Source organism: Saccostrea echinata, unplaced genomic scaffold (genome assembly GCF_033153115.1).
Source record: "Saccostrea echinata isolate AGI-Se365-2 ecotype Australia unplaced genomic scaffold, CSIRO_AGI_Sech_v1 ptg000047l, whole genome shotgun sequence".
NCBI lineage: Eukaryota > Metazoa > Mollusca > Bivalvia > Ostreida > Ostreidae > Saccostrea > Saccostrea echinata.
In genome coordinates this window covers 6,252,381-6,279,050 of record NW_026889796.1, presented here as the reverse complement: position 1 = coordinate 6,279,050, position 26,670 = coordinate 6,252,381, and the positions used below count along the sequence as shown (strand labels likewise).

The 26,670-nt window shown below is 32.9% G+C and overlaps 1 protein-coding gene across 1 annotated transcript; it reads right to left on the bottom strand.

Annotated features, from left to right (window-relative positions):
• Positions 1 to 1,488: 1,488 nt before the first annotated feature.
• On the bottom strand, positions 1,489 to 26,021 carry LOC133203076 (low-density lipoprotein receptor-related protein 4-like). Its single transcript, XM_061338942.1, has 20 exons — positions 25,938 to 26,021; positions 17,393 to 17,852; positions 16,966 to 17,218; positions 15,777 to 15,921; positions 15,524 to 15,637; positions 14,135 to 14,407; positions 13,655 to 13,808; positions 13,378 to 13,509; positions 12,718 to 12,835; positions 12,350 to 12,503; positions 12,056 to 12,178; positions 11,281 to 11,529; positions 10,330 to 10,501; positions 10,090 to 10,220; positions 5,816 to 5,972; positions 4,465 to 4,589; positions 3,606 to 3,728; positions 3,439 to 3,513; positions 3,027 to 3,129; positions 1,489 to 2,703 (listed from the first exon to the last, which is right to left on the bottom strand). The coding sequence occupies exons 1-20, from the start codon at positions 25,993 to 25,995 to the stop codon at positions 2,550 to 2,552; spliced, it is 3,273 nt and encodes a 1,090-aa protein (XP_061194926.1). The 5' UTR covers positions 25,996 to 26,021; the 3' UTR covers positions 1,489 to 2,549.
• Positions 26,022 to 26,670: the final 649 nt, after the last annotated feature.

The following is a 26,670-nucleotide window of genomic DNA, read 5'->3' as shown; positions in this document are numbered from 1 at the left end:
AGCTGTTGCAGAAAAAATGCATAACCCGCGTAAGCGGGTTATGTGAATTTTTTCTGCAATAGCTGCGACATTAATTACCGTACTAAAAACAAAGAAAGACATTTTATTGTTTATATTTATATCTTTAAAAAGCATTCAAAGTAAATTAAATATGTTAAATATTGTATTATAGATTCATATATCATTGTATGCATAATTGATGGAACAGCCGTTGCTTAAGAAATCTATGCAGGTGGCTTACTTAGTGCTGTTTACTCGCTGATTAACGGCAATGGTTTTTATAAGAAATAAAGGAAACAATATTCAGTGGATGTAATTGTGTATATGGTACGCATTGACACTCAATGTTTCATGAGTTTTAAATACCAATCTTATACTTTACATCTATTCTGACAAAATGTCAAGGTTTTTTTCTTCATAGTATTTAGACTTTTGAAAATTGAGCAGTTGACGATCGCCAATTTACACTTCTTGACTCAGCAGGTTTTTTTTAATTTAACATATTTTTGTTCTCCTCGACAAATGTTATACCTGTACTTCGTGATTTCCATCACGACCTGCATAAGGATGAGAATGTTCATGTATATATTTGATACACATATTTTAGGTTATTGATTGGAAGTCGAACAAGTAACTATTTTCAATCACTTCCCAAGGAAACAAAATCTTTACTTCTGGTACTTGAATCAGGATTTTGAAACAATTATTATAACATATTTTCTATAATACTATTATGTGATAATTACCTTTATAGTTTAATTTTTTTTTAAAAAGTGATGACTTATCGCTGATCAAAGAAAACATAAACCATATGCTTAGACAAACTGTATCCTTTAATCTCATTCACTTAAGTTTCGTTATCTATAAATAATTTAAGAATAAGTGAAAAATATGATAATTAATAGTGTTTATTACATGACATTGACGATGAAATTGATTGATTGAATGACAATGCATAAACAAAATGAAAAAAAAAACAATCAACTAGTGACGGAGATAGATTAATTTTGAGTTTAAAATAACAGTTTATTTCTTAGTCTGAATGAGGTGTATAACTACTGACAGTGTTTATACCAAGGATTTTTAGAGATATATTTTAGATTTCCACTCATTCAGCATAATTAAAAATTGGAAAGAAAACTCGGGGCCAGTGTTCATATCACTAATCAACAATGCAATAAATTGACATTTTTGCATTTAAATTACAACTTTAATATTGATCAATTTAACTTCAATCATCTTTTATCAGATGTAATTATGGTAATAAATTTAATCTCATTTCATGTAAAATAGTACAATACAAATAAAATATATTATTGAAAAAAATGTCAATTAATGCACATGAATTATTTTGTGACCTTTTTGCCCTAATAAATTATCATATTTTGGGTAAAATCTAACCATCCAATATAATATTTTCTTATATCAATTTTTATGAATTTATTGCTAAGAAGTATCGAGTAATTTGAAAATAAAGATAAAAAGCTTAGACCAGTGATGTAAATTTTGAATTATGTGTCAAAATGTGCAAATTTTAGGCTAAAAAAGAAAGTTTAATTATATTTACCTTTTCAATGTATTACCAAGATTTAGCAAAGATTTTAGAAAAGAAATGTATAAAATCCTTTCTAGAATTGAAAACTTTATTGAATAGACCTAGCATATAATAACCTGAAAAATTCTGCGAGTAAGAAAACGCATGGCGGAAGTTCCAACATATCGAAAAAAATTAAACCTGCATGCACATTTTGATAACTTCTTCTCAATATCCTTCCACTGCAAGAAATATTCCTCATAACTCTTATTTCTCGCCTGTTTTGAGAGCGGTTTTTAATTTAATATTGTACATCTGGTATGATTTAATTTAAATATGGTAAAAAATAAAAAATAAATGATAATTTCGAGTATACAGGTTTTGACCAAACTTTTCGCAAAAGTTGACGAGTGACATGCCTTTAGAAGTTTTGAAAACGAAATTTACATGTTAATCTTATTTTTTGTTTCATTTTTTTTCAACGAAATAAAAAAAATTTTCCCCTATGAAATTAAGAAACAAAATCCTTCTAATGAGTAATTACGATTCATTTTCATACATATCAATAAAAAAAAGCAATAACCACACCTTTAAAAAATCATCAGGATACTGAATGGTTAGTGATATTGTAAAAGATTAATGAATGAAATATGTAGAGATAACGAATAGCATTCGAGCTCAAAATCCACTGAATATCAAGGATGCCTTAATGAACACAAAATTGGTTTTATTATAAACTTTATCCCAAAGGATCTCTTGGACATTGTGATATTCACCGTCTCTTATTATGAGAATTTTCCAGATCCATATGCACAGTCATTTTACTTGAACAATGCAGAATAACGGCAAATTTCCAATGATTTTCCTTTCCTCAAAATTCCTTGATACAACATTCACATTTTCACAGTGTGACTCTATATTTGCTGGAAGAACTTGATCAGTGAAGAACGACTCGATGAAAATTCTATGGTAAAATAAGTAATGAAAATTCTATGGTAAAATAAGTAATGAACACTCATGATCTCTGTGCTTGATCGTACTGGTCAAATCCCGAATCAAAACTAACGGACTCTTGTTGTTTGTCGGGGAAGGTGATTCTGTAGAAATTGTCAACTTGATTGTCAGAAGTGTCCTTCAGCCGTTCGTGTCTTATCCTTCCTGACCTCCACCTAGTTAAAATAGCATCACAATTATTGCAGCTAATAATTATTGCAGTAAATAACAAAATAAAAGAGGTTTTTGACAATATTTCTCCATCTTCATGTGAAGAACAGCAAAACCACTTATTCTAAGCAGAAGGGAATCTTCTGTGTTTTGAAAGATTGAAACTTCCCAATAAAACAAATAAAAATTTATTATAGTAAGGTCTTTATAATCTTGTAAATGAAAAAAGTGGCATTTGAAAGTTTGTTTCATTCTGCCATGAGCACCTTGCAAATCTGTCTGATTGATTAAGTGATTTAAGATGACGTTCAAATTCATGCGGACTTACCGAGTAAAAACAAACATGGCGGATATAATTATTATAATAAAGGCTACCACACATACGACAGCTATGGCGATGATGCCTCCTTTTGATAAGCCAGAGTCGGGATCTGTGGACAAATAACAATATCATGATAATACAATTTACTCTCTGTATTATAAAATTGGATTCATGAATGTTTATTGGAGGAAGAGATTTCGAATAAGTTTATATTGTAAATAGGGACGCCAAGATGTGTGTGTGTGTGTGTGAGTGTGTGTGTGTGTGTGTGTGTGTGTGTGTGTGTGTGTTTTGTTTTTGTTTTTTTGAAAATAACACTTTCATTTTGTTAAGAGAGAGGAGAAATTATTAATTCAGCATGTTCAATAATCCGAAAAATATAAGTTCAACATGTTCAATGTGTTTAATTAAAACTTACAAGTTATATACTGGCTAGATGCCCTCGAACCTGGATGGTATTTTGCTTGAGACTCTATTGAAGTAGCATTTTCATCTACAAAAACAATTTCCATGTTTCATGTTGACACCAAATTATCACTTCCAATTATTCAAATGTCGAAAAATAAATATGCTTAATAGCCATACCAGTTTGTATACATCTATATCCCATTTCTTTATATCCATCTGCGCATGCGCAAACAAATTTTAGGTTGGGAAGGGGTATACATATGTGGTCACAAGAGAAAACGCTAGTACACCCATTTGCACCTAAAAATAAAGCGAAGAAAACTAATTTCCTAGTTATTTGGGAAGAAATGTAATTAAAACTTCCTTATTTTTGCTGATAGTCTGACACATATGTATCATATTTGGATATTTTACCAGAAAATGACGTTAACTGTAATCTAAAAACCAAGCTTTATGATAAACGTGATGACTTTAACTTTTCAATCGCCAACTTCCCTTACTTATACAGCAATATATCTTCATCACTTACGGGGTTTATATCTCTAAGTTGATTCTATACGCAAGAGCATGCTCTACGTAAGAACAATTTCTAAAACGAGGTAAGTTATTGACAAACAAGTTGATGAAACAAGAATATCAGCAGTCTCCTTTAAAGTCGTCATTTCGTAAGTTCTATGGTCGATACAATGACCTTGTCAGCAAACATAATTAATCATTAAGTCAAATGCTGACTGATGTTTTTCATACTAATTGTTAGGCCATTATTTACACACTGAATTGTCGACGGATTTTTCCGTTATGACCCGATCACGACAAGGAGCAGACAACGGGCGTGACCAGTCGGCAGGGGATGCTCATTCCTCCATGGCACCTGATCCCACTTCTGGCGTTTTAGAGGTCTGTCTTTGCTCTGCTCCAAAATGTGTATTGCTTAATGGCCTTTTGAGCTTGAATACTGTTCGTTATCTCCATACACTTCATTATATAAAGCTTAAATAATCATTTTGAAATTCTTTAAAATATATATTACAGATACCTTTAATTAAATATGTTGAATTATACGAAGCCAGTCCGTTCAACCGTGAGAAGGCTCCAGGTCCTAGTTGCTTCATGTTCGATGATCCTCCATCCAAAGTAGTTTTAGGTATTGTTTTCAGGTAACTGGAAACCGGATAAATGATAAATTCAGCATGTTCAAACTGACTTGCGAAGCTTAATTTTGACATTTAACTTTTTTTCTAATTTCGCATTTAGTGACAGTAGAAGTAAAAGAAAATCATAATCTAGTACAAGTAACACATTTTTCTTAAACTTAACATTATTTTTCCAGTCTATTGCTGAAAAGATATATATATTTGTGTGCATCTTGCATTTAGGTTAAAGATTAGTAAACAATATTATGCATTCTTAAGGCAAAGCAATAGCTACAAATCCATCAAGGACTATGAGCATTATAAGTTTGTGTGACTTTAACAGATTTGTGTCAATATACAAATTTTTATATCGAGGAAAAGGGCGTTTGCTTTGTTGATTATTTTTTTTTCAATACAAATGTTAAAAAAGTTATTCAAGCACCATGTTGTCTGCTCAAAATTGTAATATACATGGCATTTATTATAAACACAACAAGTAGCTACATACCCTTTTGAACATGAGAGAATTGTTAAGTATAATACGGGACCATTTGATGTCCCTCTAATATCCCAGAATTTTAAAAAAAAATCTTACAAAAAAGCGGAAGTGATGATTACATGTGAAGTGATCAAAATTATTAAAAAGATTTTAAGCCACTCTTTTATTTAAATTTGGTGAAAAAGTAGAGATTTTTTGGTATAGTAAGCATATTTTCTGAAAAATATCTCGCATTTGAAATCAAGAAAGTCAGACAAAATAGAAATTTTTCATAAAGGTCAATTTCCGTAGAATGACATTGGATTTGATTTATGTGGGTTGATTCTTTTTTCAAAGGCAGCTGTTTTCACAGATAATATATGGTGATATAACCATTGTCTCATTAATCCTCTCGAGAAGAAAATATCGAGAAGATAATGTTACGTGACCTAGATCTATTTACAGATCTGGATGTTTTGTCAGGAAATATAACGATTTCATATCTAAACCATGGAGATTTAGATCAATATCAATTCAAAGTCCCAGACTTTTTCATCAGAGGAAATGAAAACAAGTCAAAGTCGAATATATATTTATATCACTTTCTGATGAGATTCCAATCCTTTTCCAACCATATTACGATTTGTTTCTCCAGAAAGAATATCTCAACAGTACTGGAACCAATTGACAAATTGTCTTGAGACAAAGTTTGGTAATTGATAGAAAAAAAGTATCACATCTATAAAGTGTCAAATGGAGTAAACTGCCAATCTTACTTTGTTTTCCAGTCAGAAATGATAAGATTGTTGCCATTCAAAGCGATTCCAAAGTAGTGTGCATCTGACTCTTTCACAACCAGTCTTCGGTCGCGTCCTTCGATAGACATGGCTTCGATCGTATTCTTTTTGGCGTCAACCCAGTACAAAACATTTTCTGCAAAAAAATACATAAGTACATATAAATTAGGTTCATTCATCTGTCCTTTCTTAGTGAATTTCAATTACAATAGTATTTTTGTTGTTCGAGGTATTTTAAACATATATAGATATATCACTGATGCATCTTTTCAAAGTCAACAAAACTGTACGCTACCTAAGACATATACGTCAATTGTTTCATTAATCAACTTAAACATTTTGCCATTAAGTAAGAAGCTAAATAAAGGACAGAAACGACCGTTTTGTACTTCAAACAGTTTTGCAAATCTTATCAAATATGATGTCTGCAAACCTCCCAGTTTCTATTTGTGGTATCATGACATTGTGAGAAATTGTGGGTATTGATTATTTGGTGTGCAGAGATGTGTCTGAACAGGGGTTCACTCTGGTAATATTACTTAAAAAGAGAGTGAATAAAAATTTTTAAACATATCTAAATAAGTTGATTTTATCTTCTTTTTTTAAATATAAATGTTGTATTTATTTTATAAAATTGTTTAGTTTGTCAACATGTTACAAGGTATTTAAAGGTATATTCTTAAGTAGTTCAAATTTCAAATATGTCTGTATAAATCATTTGTAATGCAAAGAAAACGCTTATAATCAAATTGATTGATTGTTGTTTTACGTTCCGTGCGAGAGTTTTTCATTGCCAAATACCTGTGAAGGGTTTTAAATTTAGGCTTATACTCGGCACTTACGGCCATAGAGCAATGATAGTTCTTTATTTGCCAACGCCTACCGTGACACTGGACCTACGTTTTTAAGGTCATACCCGCAAACCCATGACTTTAGAATTGATTAAGCAAAGGCATTGATTAATATGTGTGTTTTAAAAACCATCTAATTAAATTACACTTCTACATTGTAATATCATCTTCTGACAAATGTGATTACGATTATGGTGTAATTCGTTTTAACATATTTGCACTTAAGTCACTGATGAAATTATTGGTAGAACACGCAAGAACTTCGTCACGACAGACTTTTTCAGTAAGAAAACCGATACTTATAAAAACCTTATCTTACAGCAAAAAGGCTTGTTTATCTTTTTTCTTTATTTACAAGACAACACACTCTCACACAAAAATAATCATACAAGGTAATAATAATGGTGATCAAATACCTAGCACAAAAACGATCAATTTCTGAAGCATTGTGTAGGATAGTGATTACGTTTAACAAGTAATTTAGCAGTTCAGTTCAGTTTATTCACTCAAAATCGTGCAAATGGTAAGAAAACATAATACTAGTATGCATATAATACAAATAAAGAGACCGACTAATCAATGTTTGTTAATTATAAATGTACTTTTTCCAACGTCTTTTAATTATAAGCACATATCATAGTCTTTCGAATTTAGCAAAATTTTTGGTTCAAGAATTCTTTTGGCAAATTATACATAGAGCAACACGTAATAAAATATATTGTTATTAATCTCCTATCTGTATCATAACTCCAAATTCCATAAATTCCATCTGCTTGTTTTAACGGGTTGACGGTGGTTTATTGTCCTTAATGTTACCAGAGTTTTTCTCCTAAATTTACATGATTACAGTGTTCATATTTTTCACACTCAAAATTACTTTCAAAAACTCTGTAATTTAAACTTTCTGAAAATTCCTGGACTTCACTGTTCCTCTTCTGTACATATCAATCTAATTTTTGTTTGACTCACTGAGTTTACATCATAACAAGTTTATTCAAACTGCAAGTTAGCTTAACCAGTTATTTATCATATTTTTTACGTACATGCCGTCGCCCGCGTGGCGCAGTGGTTAGAGCGTCTGCTCTAGAGTCGCCAAGTAAGGAGTTGATCCTTACGTCGCGGGTTCGAATCCCAGTGTGGGACGTGGAGACCGATCCTTCGGATGAGACCGTATAAACCGAGGTCCCGTGTCGCAGTAGGTGCTGGCACGAAAAAGATCCTTCACTGCTCAATGGCCATGAATGCCGAGTATAGGCCAAAAATTTGCAGCTCTTCACCGGCATGTGGTGGCGTCTCCATATGAGTGAAAAATTCTCTCGAGGGACGTTAAACAGCATAAAAAACAAACGTACATGCCATTTTAAATATACAATTCTAGACAACTTATGTTCTTTTCCAGACACAAGTTTTGCCCATTGTGTAATAATACATAATTATATTACTATACACGTGTTAGCAAACTTCCGATTTCCAATTTCAAACTGGCATTATGATGTCAAAGGTGTTAGCACATACCTACAGAAATTACATTACAGCCTTACTTAAAAATTTTTTACGATAACCTTCAAGATTGAAATTTTACATTAATCTACTGATCCTTTACATTCAGTAAAATATTTTATTAAAATTATAGTTAATTTTCATGATTTTGATCAATACTTAGTATTACAAGTCGATGATTTCTCAAAGGGTATTAATCAAACTACTCGTTTTTCCCCTGGAACACAATAATTATACAAGAATCAACATTAAAAACTTTGTGATAATACAATAACTGTACCTCTCTTCAATTACTATAGAGAAGAAAAAACATTCAACATTCTCAAAGAGTTATAGATATCCACTCTCCTTCCATTTTTTGGTCATTTTTTGTATTAAAAAGATAAAGATAGTCCTATGTGTCATTCATTAAACCAACCATGGTTCTACGCATGCTCAGTCATCGTTAATCTTTTTGCATCTACTCTCAACGTAAGTCCCAAGTCCATATCTGGACATGTATTTCACCACCATCGCACGTCAATTAAAAATGTGAGTTCTATTTCCTTGTAGATAATATACCCTTTAGATGAATGCATTGCAAATTGAATGTATATTACATGTACTTTTGCAATTGTGCAATTGTTGCAAGATGGGACTATCATTATGATAGTTATGCCAATTCAATCACTGAGGTTACACTTCAACATCCTTGATATATAATGCCCCCAGAGATTCGAACTCTCACTAAAACGACAGTCCATTCTTTCGAATTTGATCTAAAATTGTCCATAAATATTGTAGCTTGCAACTTTGAACTTGGTTGATGGAATTTTCAACAGAGCATACAATGTATATTTCAATTAACAGGCATATGCATTAAAGGTTTACCACCATTAATATCTTAAGTTTGTAGTTAGATGCCATGTACTTTAGCTAAAAACTAATTATAATAAGCTGAAAGCATAATATCTTTTAATGTGAATGTGAAAATAAGAAAAATTGTGATTTACGAGTAAAAGTCAAACTCATACATCGATATTTTAGTGGTTTTTTTAAGTATGTTTATTGTTTTAGGGGAGAGGGGGTGGTGGTTTTTGTTTTGCATATGCCACTTCTTTAATAAAATGTTTAACGTAGACACATATGTTGCCTTTTCTTTGTATTTATGTTTGAATAACGTCAAAGTAAATCCATGTGACAATTATATTTGCTAAAACTTGAATTTTTATGCTTGCAATTAAAGTTCTGCACCAGGTCATTTGCTCTTTCACCGAAAAGTCACTAAGGTAATAGCCTTGTTCCATTTTCCAATCAATTTTTACAATATTTAGATGTCTTTAATGGCTTAAGTTTTTGAAATGTAACTCTATACACTTTGATTCAAAGATAATTACGATGAGCTATTCATACTGAATATTTCTTTAGTGTGCATTAGATTGCTTGATGAAACAAAATTGAGCACAAAAAAACCTATAGTAGTATTTTAACTTCTACATGTAATTGATGTCAATTATTGATACAATAAATACAATGGCTTGTATGTTCATTAGATTGTGGATAGCTTGGTTTTTTTCAGAAAAGGCATACTGCATCATCAATATATTTCTTTGTCAGATCTTCATTACAAACCTAAGGATCTTGATTTTAACAATCTAGTATCAATTTTACAATATCTACAGTGGCAAATTACATTCACGAAGGAATGATATTGTCTGACTGAAAATTTCCTTTGGATTGAAAAATGTCAGATGAAATGTAATTTTACATGTTACAAATGTTTTATTTGCAAGTAAAAAATTGTACAGGGGAGTGTACACTCTAAACTGAAAATCCTAAATATTGAGTATCTTGATATCAGTGCAAAAAATATTCTGAGACTTCATGCAGACCATTGAAATAAACAAATTAGGTTTCACGCACCTTGATAGTCTATTATAAGACCATTAGGCCAAGCTTCTCCGCTGAGATTAAGAAATATCCTTCGTTTGCTACCGTCCATATTGGCCAATTCTATTTTTGGTTCACTTCCCCAGTCAGACCAGAAAAGAAGCCTGAAAATTATTATCAAAAAATGTGCTTGAAATTACTTGCACATACTAGTATTTATCATGAATTTATTAAAGAATTGATGGATTTCAAGATGCGTAATCTCTCAATTACCCTTTAAGTGGATGTATGGTTATTGCCCTGGGTTCGTCAAGGTTATCCTGTATAATTGTCTTGCATATCAAGTAGTTGTCCATTGAAATGACTTGAATACGATCTAGGCCTGTGTCCGTATAGAACAATAAACGGTTTGTATAGTCCGCTGCCAGACCATCAACAACAGAATCTGAAAATCAAAGCAACAATAAGCAAAGAAATAATTGACATTATTGAGAATTTTCACAATCTTTCTTATTGAAATTTCCATTGATAAACACAATAAATGTCAAATATTGAGCAGTTTGATCTATTTTTTACCATATTTCATGGAGGACAAGAACCTCTAAACTTGTAGAAATACAAATCACTCAGACTAAGCTATCGTTTTTCTGATATATAGAAATTAATTGAAGTCTGATTATGATATACACGCTCATATGAAGGCTGATTAAGTGACTCGTCGTGTGAATTCTGTAAAAGGTGTCAATAGCGGACATCTATGAAAGGGACCTTCAGCATGACATGAAAGTTGAACATTCAGCCTATTTATCATTCTGAGCTGAAGTTTTTTGCAAATATCTCTGTGTGTTAATCTATACTAACGTATGAAATAGATTTTTTAAAAGATATATTAAAAAAAAGTGTAAGGCACTATAACACATATAACACATATACAAGTGAACAGTTTTTATAGTTCAAAACATAAAAAAGTTCAGCTTAGAATTTGCTAATAACATAAAATTATCAATTTTCTTTTCAAATATTGAGATTTTTTGCCTTTGGCCAAAATTTGATCATGTTGAATTGTTTTCGGAGTATTTATATTAAATAAACTTTTTCTATAAGTCTCAAAACAAAGTTCGCAATTTTTATGACTTTTTTTTTCCCTTCAAAGCGAGCTTCTTTTCAGGCCTAAGATACTGTCCCAAATTGTCCAAATTGAAAATTGGAGAACATTAAGTGTACCTTTTGAGAGGGCTTTAACAATTTCTGCAGACCGCCCTTCAATGTTAACTCTTTGAATGGCCTTTCCCTTTGAATTGTCATTATCTGTCCAGTACAAGTGTCCTCTCACTGGATCAAAGCCAACTGCGATTGGTCTGCTGTGACTGACTTCCGGTGCAATGACGTAAACATCACCAGTCGCTAGATCCATTTGGTAAAGTTGTTTTTGGTAGGAGTCTGCAGCTATTACAAAGTTTTCTCGAACTGACGCTGTAATTGTCAAAGTAAGATTTTTACTTGTATACTAAATGAATCTTTAAATACACGTATATAAACTTCAGAAAGTGATTCATTGTTTCTTAACAATAGACTTATCCATGTGTCCCTTACATAACATATTCAAGCAATGTTGTTTGTCTATTATAATTTTACAGATTATTATTGATTATATATCTGTGATTAATAATAATGGAAATATAGCTTGTATTTTTTTGCAACAAAATGACCTTCCGGTTAACTTAGAAATATTATCGAGATAACACGTATTACATAAGCATATTGGAAAACAGATTTCATAAATATTTCTGATAACAAGAATGGACGTCCCAACACTGCATTCTAATTTAACTTTTCTTTCTGAGATGTGAAAGTTTTATTTTTGTAATTGTTAGAATGACCATAACGTTGGCTCTGCATTTTTGTAACAATTATTGAATTATTCTTTGTCGAAATATACGCAAATTTGCCAAGTATTTCATTGTAAAATTGTCAAAAGTCAAATGTTGCAAATTTTAACCTGATATACAAGATCGCAGGTCTTCGTCTAGTTGAAATCCTGTTCCGCATGCGCAGACATAAGAGTCGTTAAACAGTCCAAGACACAGCTGGTCACAGTATCCATTGTTGTCACCACAGGCCACTTTTACCAGAAAACAAAATATATCTACATGTATAAATTGCTTTACGTTCACTTAAACTTACTCATCTCGTAAAAGTCAATTTCAAAGTGTGCACTCTCACAAATTCATACAGAGAAACTTATGAAAGAGAGCCGAAACTGATTCAGCATATGTTTTTCTTTGAATAATACCATCTAGAATGGGTTGGTTGAGGACGTCATAAGCAATGACGTCAAGAGCTATTCCAGTTTGCGGATGCAGAATTCCCCGGACTTTGTTTTTCGTCTGCATATCTGCGATGTGAATACCATTCATGTCGAACTGGTCTGTCCATACGAGGTAATCCTTCAATCATATTGTTATGTCAAGACGTGTCTTATTCATGCAATACAGACACCAATTCTATATACAAAAATATACTGAACCATTTTTATATATTTTACTTTTCAAAAAATAATTATATTGTCAATTCAAATTAATTTCTTCATTATGTTATCTTTGTTGCTTGTTGCTTTTGTAAACAATGTCAAAAATTTAAAAGAATGCGTATATGCCATACTTGAAATATGCTGATGCCATAGAAACTAGCTGACTGGTATTTGAAAACAACAGATGCCATGCCTAAAGCAAGATCATAACTGACAACTTGATTTAATCCGGAATCTGCCCAGTATAACCTGATATAAAAGAAAAGTAATTATTTATTTATTGTTATATTTCATTATTATGCTAATCTTTTTTTTTCTGGAGGGTATTTATGTGACTTTTTACAATAAACAAAATCTTCAGGAACATGATTTTTATTTTCTGTAATGTCATCACACTTTCCAGAACATTCGAGGGTCGCCTGTGTGGCGCAGTGGTTAGAGCGTTTGCTCTAGAGTCGCGGAGTAATTAAAGAATTAATCTTTACGTCGTGGGTTCGAATCCACAGTGGGACGGGGAAACCGGTCCTTCGGATGAGACCGTATAAACTGAGGTCCCGTGTCACAAAAGGTGCAGAAACGAAAAAGATCTCTCACTATTAAAAAGCCTTCAGTGCCGAGTACAGGTCTGAATTTGCATCCCTCCACCGGCAAGTGGTGGCGTCTCAATATGAGTGAAAAATTCTCGGACGTTAAACAAACATGTAACAAAACACATTCGATGTGTTGAGTGGGAACGTTGGATATTTTTAAAATTAAAAATTTAGACCTCATAGATAAGAAATGCGTATTACGTGTCGGATGTGCAATCCAGGAATAAATGATTGGGGTGGCTGATGTCTGCCACAGGCAATTGTCGTCTACCACCTCCATTCAATGCTGACACCTCTATGACTTTTCTGCCGGGGTCACTCCAGTACAGTTCTCTGTAATTTACCATTCAGTAAAAACATAAAAATAGAAAAAGTTATGCTTTTTTCAAAATGTCTTGAATTTCAAGTTCGATTTTTTTCCGAATTGAGCATTAAAGCGTAAAGCTTGGATTCTTTCAAAATGCATATTTTATAATACCCTCGTTGTGGATGGACTGCAATACCAAGAGGGTCAACAAGATTCTCAGTTATCAGTTGTTTCTGGAATCGCCCATCTGGTCTGGCCACCATAATCCACTGATATTTGCTGTCAGTCCAATACAAATTTTTCGTCATCCAGTCAAAAGCAAGACCTATAAAATGAAAAAAAAACAATCAAGGATTTTCTAGAAATTCAGTGGTGCAATCAGTTATTTAAAAAAAATATGTTCAATAGGACATTTAAGCCTGCCTCTTGGAGGTTCAGACCTTTCCGCCTATGGAAAGACTATACCTGGAGAGGAATATGTGGATAAACATGTACGTATATGTGTTAACAATTTTTCATAAAAAAAATAGATACTTGTTCTTTCACTTTTCTTTCCTTAAAATTCTAGACACCCAACAAGCAAGCGACTAACAATTATTGTTGAACACACAGGACCTATTCAAATATTGTCGGGAAAAGTAATCAATATACCTTTTACTACGCCGATGCCCTTTACAATGGTTGTAGTATATTCTCCTCTCTTGAGTTGTACCTTACTGATACTCTTTGTGACATTTTCCGAATAGAAAAGCATCCGCTGGTCCCCGTCATATGCCAACGCCATGAAGCCTTTCCTGGTCTTAATGAAGCATTGTTTGGATAAAGTGACGTTCTTGAGAGACATATGACCAAAATTAGCTGGGTACTGGCAGATAGCATCATTAATGGCATAAATATGGGCAGGTCGCATGAATAACCTGGAAGCTGAAATTTGAAAAAGGCTATGTTGCTTGAATTGGTTTCATACAATTGTTCTTCCTGATAAACTTTATTTTAGCAAATGAACAACATGACTATCTTCTTCTGCTTCTTATGTGATTCACATTCCGTTTAGGTTTTCTAAATGAAACATTGTTCTCTGTACCACGTCTACTCAGTTGTTATAATGCATTGCCAAATTTCTCTGTTATTCACCCTGCAAATTTAGCATTGTTGCAAGAATTCTTCATTATCAAGAACAAAGTTGGACCGATACAATCCTGATTTTTTTTTTTTTTACCTTGTTCTGTTTGTTAGAGATTTAACCATTCCTAAAGTTAATGTGCAAAATATATGAAGATATGTAGAGCAATTTTATATACCGCGTTTATGTAATAAATGTTAAATACTACACTAAGGCAGTTTCTTTCTTATTATGTCAACGAACGTTTCGTACTGAGTCCAGTACTATATTTACATCAGTACATATAAAGAATAAATAAATACGCTTTGTGAGCACTAAACTCTTGGTGGCATTTTATAATAAAAGGTCTGTAACTTTTTTTCACTTTCGAACAAAATTTTCTCAATGTTTATGCATTTATATTATCATTTTGAATTGATCTCTATCGAGCTTGAGAGCTTGAAAAGAAATGGTCTGGAAAAAACAGCTTTAAATTAATAGTTTCCATGTGGTGTTCCTTTCCACAGTTATGGAAGTTTTCTGAAATTTTCTTTTCACCAATTATGGAGTAGAAGTCATTCTATCATATAACAATCAGGTAAAACTTGTTTTGAATTTCCCGATGATTATTATCACAGAAATCGTGGCCAGCAGATTCTGAAAATGTCATTGAAATAATTTGTACTTATACATGGTACCGGTCATATGAAATATGGTAAAAATTTGAAGAAATAAATGTATTTATTGTAAAATTTCTACATGTATATATACTACTTAAGAAAAGTAACTCTTAATAAATCGAACATTTTAACACATAGAGTCTGTTATCATTGTTTGTGTGGGTCACTTTTTTGTCATTGTAGATGTAGTTGAGGTTTTCTCTTGTCTTGAGTTTGTTTGAGTCTATTTTCTTAATTGGTATGCTTAATATTTCTTACCTACACAGGTTTTCTGATCCTCTTGAATTTCAAATCCGTCACCACAGTAACATCTTGGTCCAGACAACGGCATATTTACGCAAATTTGGTCACACTTCAATTCGTCGCATGCAGCTGTTTATTAACAGAGATTTGAATAAAATGTACAATGCACATAGACACAGACATTGTGTTCTATCATAATACTGTAAATGCAATTTTGTGCTGATGAAAAAATGACAGTTTGAAAACAATAGACTTTGATGATATTTACATGAATTTCCTGGTTGTAACGTCTCGTCGTACATCGTGACGTCATAAGGGATATAGCCAAGTTGATAATTTATGTAGCCTTTTCCTGTATTTTTGTCATAAATCCGCAAATGTCCATCCAATTGTTCCGAAACAAACAGGTATTTCTAAAACACAATTGCAACAATGTTTAAAATTATACAAATTCTTAATCAATGGGGATATAAGTTAATTTGGTCAATAAGATGTAATAATGTACATGGATGATTCAACATTAAAATTATTCAGCTATACATTTTTTTTTCATGCTTTAAGAAAATGCATTATTTCCCTCCCCACTGTCAAATATTTTATCATGCACATCTCCAGTGAAGACTGCATTTCTTTTGAAATGAACAATAAAATTATAGGCTACACAAACAGCACCAATCTTTTTTCAAAAACAGAATATAAACCCACTTTTGATACACTTCTAAATCTCAGTTCTAGAATTGACAAGAAGTAATGCACAAAAAGTCTAATTAATGTGATCACACTAGTATGCTAGAAAACTCAAACCATTCCTAACTATCCCAGTTTTATTGGCTTAGATAGCAAGATCATTTTCTTAACTTTAAGTCATTTAAAGTCCTGACATTCTATACACAGATCTTATAGCCTAGTAGCAAATTCTTAAAATAAGCACTTAAAAGATCACAACACCAGAAATTCTTATTCAGTGTACATATATATATTTTATGTTCTTAAATATTTACAAATATTTCCATTTCTATTTGTTTTCTCTGTGATAACTCTTTGAAAGTTAGGAGAGTTGATTTCTTGATCATTCTAACGGAATGCAAATTTCGCCAAGCCAAAGGTCAGGAGCTAAGGAGGCCTAATATGCATGAAATTCTCGTGCGGCGGTCTTTGTGTTTGACGTCAGCGGGCGGGGACTATTGAAATTGACATGTGAGACCTCGTGTAATTTAAATCTATTAGTCTACATTTTTAAAATTTAAATTAACAATTTTATTTCACAATGAAATGGAAATATAAGGAATCACTGTCTAGTTAGTAGAGTATGCCAGGGACATCAACGATAGTTGGAAACGTGGGATAATTTATGCATAACGGGCTTTGCCCGTTATGCAAATTATCCCACGTTTCCAACTATCGTTGATGCCCTGGCATACTCTACTAACTAGACAGTGATTCCTTAAATAGATTACCTCAAATAAAGCCACTCCGAAGAATTTGGCGCCTGCTTGAGATACTATGATTCGTCTGCTGTTTCCATTAAACTGCACGCTCTCTATGGTGTTTTTGTGACTATCTACCCAGTAGAGAACGTTTTCCTTGTAGTCAATAGCAATACCGCGTGGAGCCAGCATGTTGTCCGATACGACGGTTCTTCTATTTAATCCTAAAAGGTCCGACATTTCTATTTTCGGAAAAAATCCCCAGTCACTCCAAAACAAATGACTACAATAAATAAAAAGTTCATTGAAGTCCAAAATTGGAAAGTGCATCTACAGTGTACTTTGAAGCTACAATTTTAAAATGTAGAGAAGCACGCGCATATATTGTTCCTAAAGAGAAAATTATATATATATTAGTAGCTTGCCCATTGTCTGGACAAAGAAAATGTGATCTCACCCTTTCTGTGGATAAACCGCTATTCCATGAGGATTGGCAAGATCCGTTTTGACCACCACTTTATAAACAGGGTCCTCTGTTGAATTTTCCTTCAATGCAAACATCTTGATCCAGTTGTATTTGGGATCGACAGAGTAGAGGTTATTAGACAACCAATCGACCGCCAAACCATCAATGCTTCCAGAGGTTCCTGTGAATATCGTCTTTGTCGTCGTGGATCGGTTGACCAACATCAATCCCTGTATTCTCTGCTTGCTTCGCTCGCTCCAGTAGAGGGTCTTGAATCGGTAGTGGAAGGCTAGACCCCTGAACTGCCAGGCAGAGTGTGGAGCGCTGATGTGACGGACGCTTACATTGCCACTCGGAATCCATTCGTTGGGATCGCCTTCGATCCCAACAATTCTTGCTTTTCCGTTTACTAAAGGACTCATTGACCATAAAAGATTAGTTCCATGTCGTACTGCAATACAAGATACTATTGCTAAAAAAAATCTATAGAGTTTTTAGGGAGTGTTAATCTATTGCAATGATCAGTATTAGAATTCATATTTTATTTCATTGAAGGTGTATGAGTAGCTTCAATGACGAATAATTATAGCTTACAAATCTTTTCTATAAATGTCTATTGCTCTAAAAGAGAATGCATAATACACACTAAAATAAATGTTGATGTTCACGGTGGGCGTGACCGCTCAGCAGGGGATGCGTACAATGCACTAATCTGAAGCACCTGGTCGCATATCTTTTTTAAAGAGGTATGTGATTTTTACCCTATTTACTACTGTAAACCACTATTCTCCTTGTGCAAAAAAAAAAAAACAGTTTTGAGATCTATTTTCACTCGCGAATATTTCTCGCCATTAACTTTATATGTTTAATTAGATGTATTTATGTACAATATTTCCTCATTCGCTAAAATTAATCGTCGCGGAAGGATTTTTTTTTTTTAAATTATGAGTTGCGAATAAAGTTGTCGCAAATACATGTACTTATTGGTTTACAACACATTTTTTCTTAAAATGCAAGCATATAAATTTTTATGTAAAGTTCATCAATCTCTTCAAGAAAAAGAGTTTACAGGGCAGAAACACGGATCCTACCTTGTCCACCTTGACTTTAAGTTTTTAAACAAAGGCCTTGGGTTATCAAGGCCCACGCAAAAATGTGTCACTTGTGAGTGCTTTATCTAATTCAACGACAGTTCTTCTTCCAGAGGTTAGCTAGTTATAGTAGAAACAATTTCTTAAGGATGTGAAAAAATAACCACAAGTAATATATTGTGATTAATTGTCATACGTACACTTCTATTGGTATTTGTGAGTGATATTTAGTTAAGCATCTGTGTTGATGAATCTAGAAACCACATCAATTGTGTAATTCAGTCAAAGAAGCTTGGGATCTTGTCAAGTATAAAAAGTACCGGAAAGAGAATACTTATAGCTTTACGAAATAGAGCGGGTTAAATTGAAGGTTTTAAAACAAAGGTACCAAGTATTTTGAATATAGGGTGCTTGTGCACTCATATAGATGTCATTCTTTTAGTCATTTATGTTTGTTATCACTATAAAATTTCTCTATATCTTTAAATAAATCTTGTCCTTTCTATACTCTGGCATCTCCCGCATTTCGTAATGGTTAGATTGATTGTATGTTGTTTTAAGTCCTGTTCAAGAATTTTTCACTCATATAGAGACGTCACCATATACCGGTGAAGGGCTTCAAATTCATACGTTTACTTGACACTCTGGGCCATTGAGCAGTGAGGGTTCTTTATCGTGCCAACGCCTACCGTGATACGGGGCCTCGGTTTTTAAGGTCTCATCCGAAGGACCCGCAACTTGCACTTCAAAGTGCCGAGCGCTTGACGAAGGAATAGTTGCTACCTATTTAAACTTGCAATACGCAAAGATAAATTTCCATTTCTGCCAAAAACATTATCTGCTGTGAAGAAGAAACATCAGACGGACTGTGCTACAACATACATGTTCTAGTATTCAAGATGTGGATGATCAGAAACTCCAACGATTTTTAAAAAAATACTTGAATCACAATTTTCTCCCAAAGTCAGTAACATCTAAAATATAATTTTATTTATACTTTTTACAACCATTCCCTGCGATAAATAAAAGACCGCGTTTTTTTTATATTGAAAAAGTGAAAATAACGAACAGTGATCAATATCAATAAAAATCTACAAAAAAGTACATATGTGAACAGGGCATAATACCCTCGAAACCTCCAGAGGTGAGATCAGGTGCCTAGGAGGAGTGAGCATCCCCTGTTGACCAGTCACACACACCCTGAACCCTAAGCATTGATCAAGTGAACCCTAAGCATTGATCAAGTAGACAGAACATTCCCTAGTCAAATTTAGTATAAAAATAGTGGTCTAATAATTGTTGTGAAACTTGTCAGCCAAAATAAGACCCAATGATACATGTAGGTTAAGTATACGTTTGTTAAGAAGATCATTACAACGACCATAGAATTTACGAAATGCTGACTTTAAATGAGGTTATTTAAATCCCTGTAACATCAACATATCTTCCAGTAGCTTGCCTCGTTTAAAAAAAATTATAGTACTTAGAGCATGCTCTTTAGTATCGAATAAGTTGGTAGACGTAAATACCCTATGCAGATGATAGCGGAATATTACTAAATAAGGAAATTTGACGATGGAAAAGCTGAAGTCTTCTCGTTTGTCTTACAATTTAGTTCTTAGTTGGCCCTTATCGTTAATGTACATGTATATAAAAGAATTTTAAAGTTTTTGAGAATCGACACCTGATTTACACCACTTCCGGAATATGCTGTAGCGAAGTACGTCTAAAGTTTCTCCTTTATGGCAGTTGATATTTTTGTAAGGTGTAAAGATAGGGGCTAGGTAGAGCATTTGCTGGACACAGCAATTAATGTATCTTTGTAAGGATTTTTATAAAGTTTAGGAATCTAGTATAGAAAGAGTAGATTAAATTCACCCTGGTTGACTGGAATGTTAAAGTATTAAATACTAAAAAGTGGTTTTGAAAAATTTCAACCTTAGAAAGTGAACGCTGAGTAAAAGTTGGATTTCCAGACGTAGAATTAAAACCAAGTTCTTCTAAAATACAGTTATAATAATGTGCCTTACAAATAAGAGAATTTAATTGACTGCTTCTTTATTAAAAATTTAAAATTGAAACTTAAAAATTTTCATATCATGTGGTTGGTTATCTACGATACTTTTTGATAAATCCTTTATATTCTTTTGAAGAAAAATTTATTCAATATCTTCTACATAGAAGGAGGAGGTTTCCTACAGTGGCCTTCAACATTTAATTACATCGACGATGTTTTCTGAGGAAGATTATAAATTTTAAGTTGTAACAGGCCTGGAGTTTCTTTGCTCTCCTTTCAAGTCAGCATTTTGCATTTTTTATGGTCTTCATATATAGCAAATTGAAGTATCATTGAATCGCATTTTAACTGACATGTTTCATACCAATTGTTAGGCCAATGTTTTTATACTAATTTTGACTTGTTTTCCTGATCAAATCAGGGCTCACGGGATTGTGGCTTGTCGAAAGTGGATTATTCCTCCCCCTGAGTACCCGATCCCAACTCCAGTGTTTCCAGGGATTCGCATACGATTCGGATTTTTTAATGAGATTCATCACGCAAAATTTGGTGCTTTATTACCTAAGTTCAGTTCTGACGAACCTGTATTCATTGCATCTTAAGTTCATCTTTGGTGTACGTGAAAAATAAATATTAACATGATGGATTTGTCAATTATGAAAAGTCTTCTTTTTTTTAACTGCCTGTGCTTTTTTCAAAACAACCAGATAATGTAATATCGAGGGGTTAGAAAAAAGTTCGTAGAGTTATGCAACAAAATTAATATTGTCTAGGCTGTGCTTACAAAAATTATAGGGAACAGAAAACTGCAAAGGTTTAACAAGTGTTGAAAAATTTCGCTTAGTACGTTGATAATTTGTCAATTTATCATTGAATACAAGACATTATATGATCATCCGGCGATGTCGCCGTTGAGTTTCATGACGTCCGGAGACGTAGACGTCATTGTTTCTTAACGTCCGCTACCCCTGTCTCGGTGCACTTCTTCACGAGCTACCCCTGGAATTTAATATTGACTGAGACTCGTCTTGTTTATATACATGTAATTTTAAAAATTCATAAACAGCTAATTTCAAAACACAATATTGTAAATAGATCTGTACAAAAGATAAAGATCCTCACTTGACTTTAACAGTTTAATCTGCTTATTGGAGAGTTCATTTTCTACCACAAATGAGTAAACGTTACTTTTCTGCGTGACTGACTTTGGACGCCTGCACTGCGAATCTGCATGAAATATGTCTCTGGCTTGCTTCTCTCTCTGAATCAATACAGTTAATCTGAACTTATTTTAACTCTCTCCAGTCTATTTAAAAATTTTGCTAGATCTTCCAAAGTGAAAGAATACACTGTAACGAAAAGACTCCCACCACCCCTTTTCAACGTTAATTTTTAATCACTTTTTTCAGCACTATCTATAAAATTTGCAATAAGATCTCTCAGTACAGACAAAATGGGATAAAAATTGTAAATTTTATGGAACAAAAGTGAAACATCACATGAATGACTGAACGTAAAAATTGGACAATCCAAAAATTCTTTGTCGGACTCACGGTAGAAATACGTCGTATTTTGAGGTTACATCGCCTGAACCTACATGTACCATTGCTTACAAAAACACGGACGTTTATTCAAGGATACAATTCCTTCAAGAAATTTGGTTACAGTATACTTAGTGCACAACACAATGTTCGGTGAGGTCGATGCTTTTTAGTGTTTGTTAGGAGTGGTGTACAGATTTCTGTATTCTACAGATAAGCTTTACTGTAAAGTGGTCAATTAGTCTTTTTTCTTCCTTTCTTTTATCAGTGCTATGCACATTGCTACATGAATGATCTCCTTTTTTGTGAAAAAAAATATTCAAGTGCATGATAACTCCTTAAATGAAGAAGATAAAGAAACAGTAATACTGAATCTTATTTATGAATCCTATTAAAAACACATATCGTGAACAGGGCAATTACATGAAAATCTTGTTTCATGTATTCTGTTTGACATTTTGTTTATATTTTCTCCATTTTGTGTTCTTCAATATGAGAATAAATAGAATTGGATTAGAAAACCAGAGATGGGATCAGGTGCTCGGGAGGAGTTATTATCCCCTATCGACGGTCACGACCACCGTGTCACCTCTGTACTGATCCGATAAAAGGAGTAATCCGTAACAAAATATGTATGAAAACAATGATCTAGCAATTGGTGGAAAATACGCCAGTCAAAATTCGACCCAAGGATATCTTGTATTGACAATGTCAATAAAAAGACCATTAAAATTTGCAAAATGTTGAAAATCCTGTCACTGTATAGAAACTTATTTGTCAGTAATCTACCTCGTTCTAAAAATTGCTCGTACTCGGAACGTGCTCTTGCTTACCGAGTCAGACGGGATATATATATATAAACACAATGTGCAGGGAAGAGTAATATTACTCAAAGAAATATCCTTAAATTAATCGTGTGTGAATTCAATCAATGTTCTTAAATAGTGTTTATGTCTGAAGTAGCTGAGATATACATGACATTCACATGTTGGATTACAAATTGGACACTATATTGTGTAATCTATTCAAGTGGATAATCTAATTCAACAACAATAAATAAAGCCTTTCAAAGTTTAATTGCAACACTAACAATTTCTTAAGGATATGAACTATAATGAATGAATAAGTCTACGTAACGCTCATTTTATACTATAAAGACAACATAGGAAATGATTCATTTTCATATGAAGGCTTCTTCAGTCGTATTTTGTGAATGACATTCAGTTGAACCATGTATTCAAACGAACCTTTCTATTTAGAAACAACGAACCGGTGCCATTTTGTATTTGGGGTCACGAAGTCTCTTTCAGTTCTAAGAGTACCGGAACTTAAATACTTCAGAGTATATTATTACATTAATGCAGAACAAAGTAGCGAGGTTCGACTTTTATTCGGGAAATAAAGCTCCTGCTCTTTGTTATTTTGATACTGTAATTTATTGGTTCTCAAAAAGACAGCTACACGTACGTCCAATTACATACAACATTCAAAACTGATAATCTTTGCCAAGATTGAACGAGATACCACCTGGAATACCACTAGAACCAATATTTCTTACATGTATGTGTACCATCAAACCACTACATTAACCAGCCCCTTTCTATTAAAGAAGCTCTAAACACTAACAAAAAGTGCATTTTGGACTTGAAGAAAAAAAATATATATATATGTGCATATTGAGACTATTTAATTCATTTTCAACGTAGGGTACCTGTCTTATTTCTGCAGGAAAAATGTTCAAAGACAATGGACTATACATGAATCGAAATCACCAGTCTGTTGTTTACTTACTCTGGGAAAATTAATGGAAATAATGAATTCAATTACTTATTCTTGGTCTGAAATAATGCTACGGATATTTTAATCTATTACAAATTGTGTAATTAGCTGTAAATAACCATTTTCTCTATCTCACTTTTCAGGGCAGATCACTCTAACTGTATAAAACTACCCTACAATTAGAACTCTTTAGTGTGCACTGTTTAGAGCTTCCTTAACAATCAAGTTTTTGATTTTCATTTTCTTTAAGTGAATGATCCTGTAAATAAATTTTTCTTGGTGTATAAGTTAATTTTGAAAAGGGAAAGAATTTTTCAGTTTATTAGTGTTTATCTCAAATACAACAGTCTCTCTTTTGCAAACTTTTTTATGTGATCAACTTTTGAACATTTCCCAAAGAGGTATAATTTTAAAGTAGCCTTTATAAGAATGGATTCTATTTGAAAAATTCTATGACTGACTCCGTTTCGTAGGGAAGATAACGAGGGTAAAAGTAGCATGTGCTCAGTTCAATATCTTGCTTTTAAATTCAATGTAATAGATGTTTTACTCCACTGAATCGGATTTGGCAACAAGCCTATAAGCCTACGACAGTGGTTTCCCTATATTTTGTTTTCAATAATCCAAAGTCCCGACTACATTAACAAAACAAAATAACAACAATCCTAGTTAGCAAATTTCGAAGGCAGGACACTCCAGAGAATGGGAGTGATAAGGAAAATTATGAAATTTAGGTATTTTTCTTAAAAATCTTAACATGAAGTGCATGTCCTTGATCTTTTTCATCGAAACGTTTTGCATTGTACGTATACAATTACATGTATATCTTTTAATAAAGGAGTTTTGTTGAAAGTTCCAGGAAACACTAAGGAAAGTAAAATCAGGATACGTGTAGTAATCAGTTGTCTTGATATTGAATTTGATTAATTAATAACGTGTGTTTATTTCGAAAGATTTAATTCTTTTCTTATTAATCTGCCTTGTACAGAGTGTCCTTGGAATGAGGCAATGGGGGAACTCAGGGTTCGCCCATAAAAAGTTAGCATTTCCATTATTATTAACGGCTATTCCCTAATCCCCCTCTCCCGGACGGTTCTCCTGATTCTAAAGTGTTACATAAATTAACATTTTTAAACAAAATATCTTCAGTAGAAGATTAACTCTGCAGGCCGAGTTAAAGGCAATAAAGAGTCAAAAAATCTAAAACGCAGAAGAGAAAACGTGTAGACATGCAGGCACGCAGTTTCAAAGGGGAGGGGGGGTTCGCGAGCATAATTTTTCACTGTTAATTTGGTATGAAAATATTCATTGAAAGGGTATGTACGGATTTTCCCGTTAACCCTATCATAACAAGGAGCACACAGCGGGTGTGACCGGTCGGCAGGGGATGCTTACTCCTCTATGGCATCTGATCCCACCTCTCAGTGTTGACTCTGCTGGTAATTTGTATTGTATAAATAGACTTTTAAGAATGATCACTGTTACCTTCACATTTCATATTAATGTATTCAAAATTTTTCTTATTGAAAAAAATTGGAAATCAATCTAACCTCCCCCCCCCATCCCTCGCCCCCACGAAACAGGACAATTTTTCTTTGGGGGGGGTGACAAAGATTTTTCAAGTAATTTTTTTTATTATTATCTTTCTGCCCCTCCCCCTGCTTCAAACGGATGCTATACATGTATATATGTGAATGTACGTGCTTGACATGTACATGTATATTTCTCCCAAGCACTCTTGAGTGTCATGGCACATGGTCCAAGTTCTAACTTCTATTGAAAAAACTTTTCAATTATCTTTGTCTTCTTTTTAATTTCTTTTAGTGTGTAAAGAAAAAAAATATATGCTATTTTATGAATTTAAGCAAACATGATCAACCCTTGTCCAAGCAAAGTTTATACTTTTTTGGAAAAAGATTTAGTATTTAATTCTAAAGAAAAAATAATAAAAATAAAATAATTAAAAGTTACTCTAAATGTACAGAAATGGAATTTTCCTTTAACTTTGCAGATAAAACTCTACCAATTAAGTTCGGGGAATCAAACAGACAACAAATATTTATTATATATTGTATAATTTCTAATATAAAAAGTTCTTTTTATCTTACCTGCATATCCCATTTCTAGAAAAATTAAAATCTTGAAAAAACACAATAAAATTTCCATTTTTTCGGCACAATTAATTAAAAAGGACAGAAGATACTAAGTCAGGGTTAGTCCCCAATCTAGAGGAAGTTCTCACTGCACTAGTTGTAATAAGAAGTTCTGCTGGAGTATCGTTCCATTTCCGGTTTTTAAGCCGCTCAGTTTAGCGTAATAAGGGTGACAAAATGACTTTGTTTATACCACAAACTCCTAAAGATTTCCGGATCTTTCTATTTCGACAAGTGGAATTATTATTATTATTATAAACGGCATAGATAATATCAATCAAATCTTTAACTTTCTTGTTTTATGCCGAAATAAATCGTTCTCATTTTTGATTTAACATGAATGTTACATATCAATATACATGTACAGCTACATTAATTTCACGTTTCCTGTATCCAAGACATTGTTTATCTTTTTCATTTAAAAAAGATATACTATATTAGTTATGAACATAAACTGAATGCATCACCCTTGTAATATTTTAGCTTGAAGAAGCAAGAACAATTTTACATGTATGTAAGGTGATTGTAGTTACTAATAATTAAAAATAGACGTATCACTTCGACTTATCCAATAAAATATTTTTAAGTTAACACTGAGGCCATCTTTACAATATTGTTTGGTTGCCCTCTCCCGACCGACTTGCTAAAAATGGCCCGACTCAAAACTTTTTTAACCTCCAGGACACAA

Coding starts and splice junctions, on each gene's coding strand:
- LOC133203076 (XM_061338942.1), bottom strand. CDS start 25,995: ATGGAAATTTTATTGTGTTTTTTCAAGATTTTAATTTTTCTAGAAATG. Junction 13,809..14,134: donor GGGCATCGGCGTAGTAAAAG/GTATATTGATTA, acceptor TTCATTTTATAG/GTCTTGCTTTTGACTGGATG. Junction 12,504..12,717: donor ATGGCATCAGCATATTTCAA/GTATGGCATATA, acceptor ATATGATTGAAG/GATTACCTCGTATGGACAGA.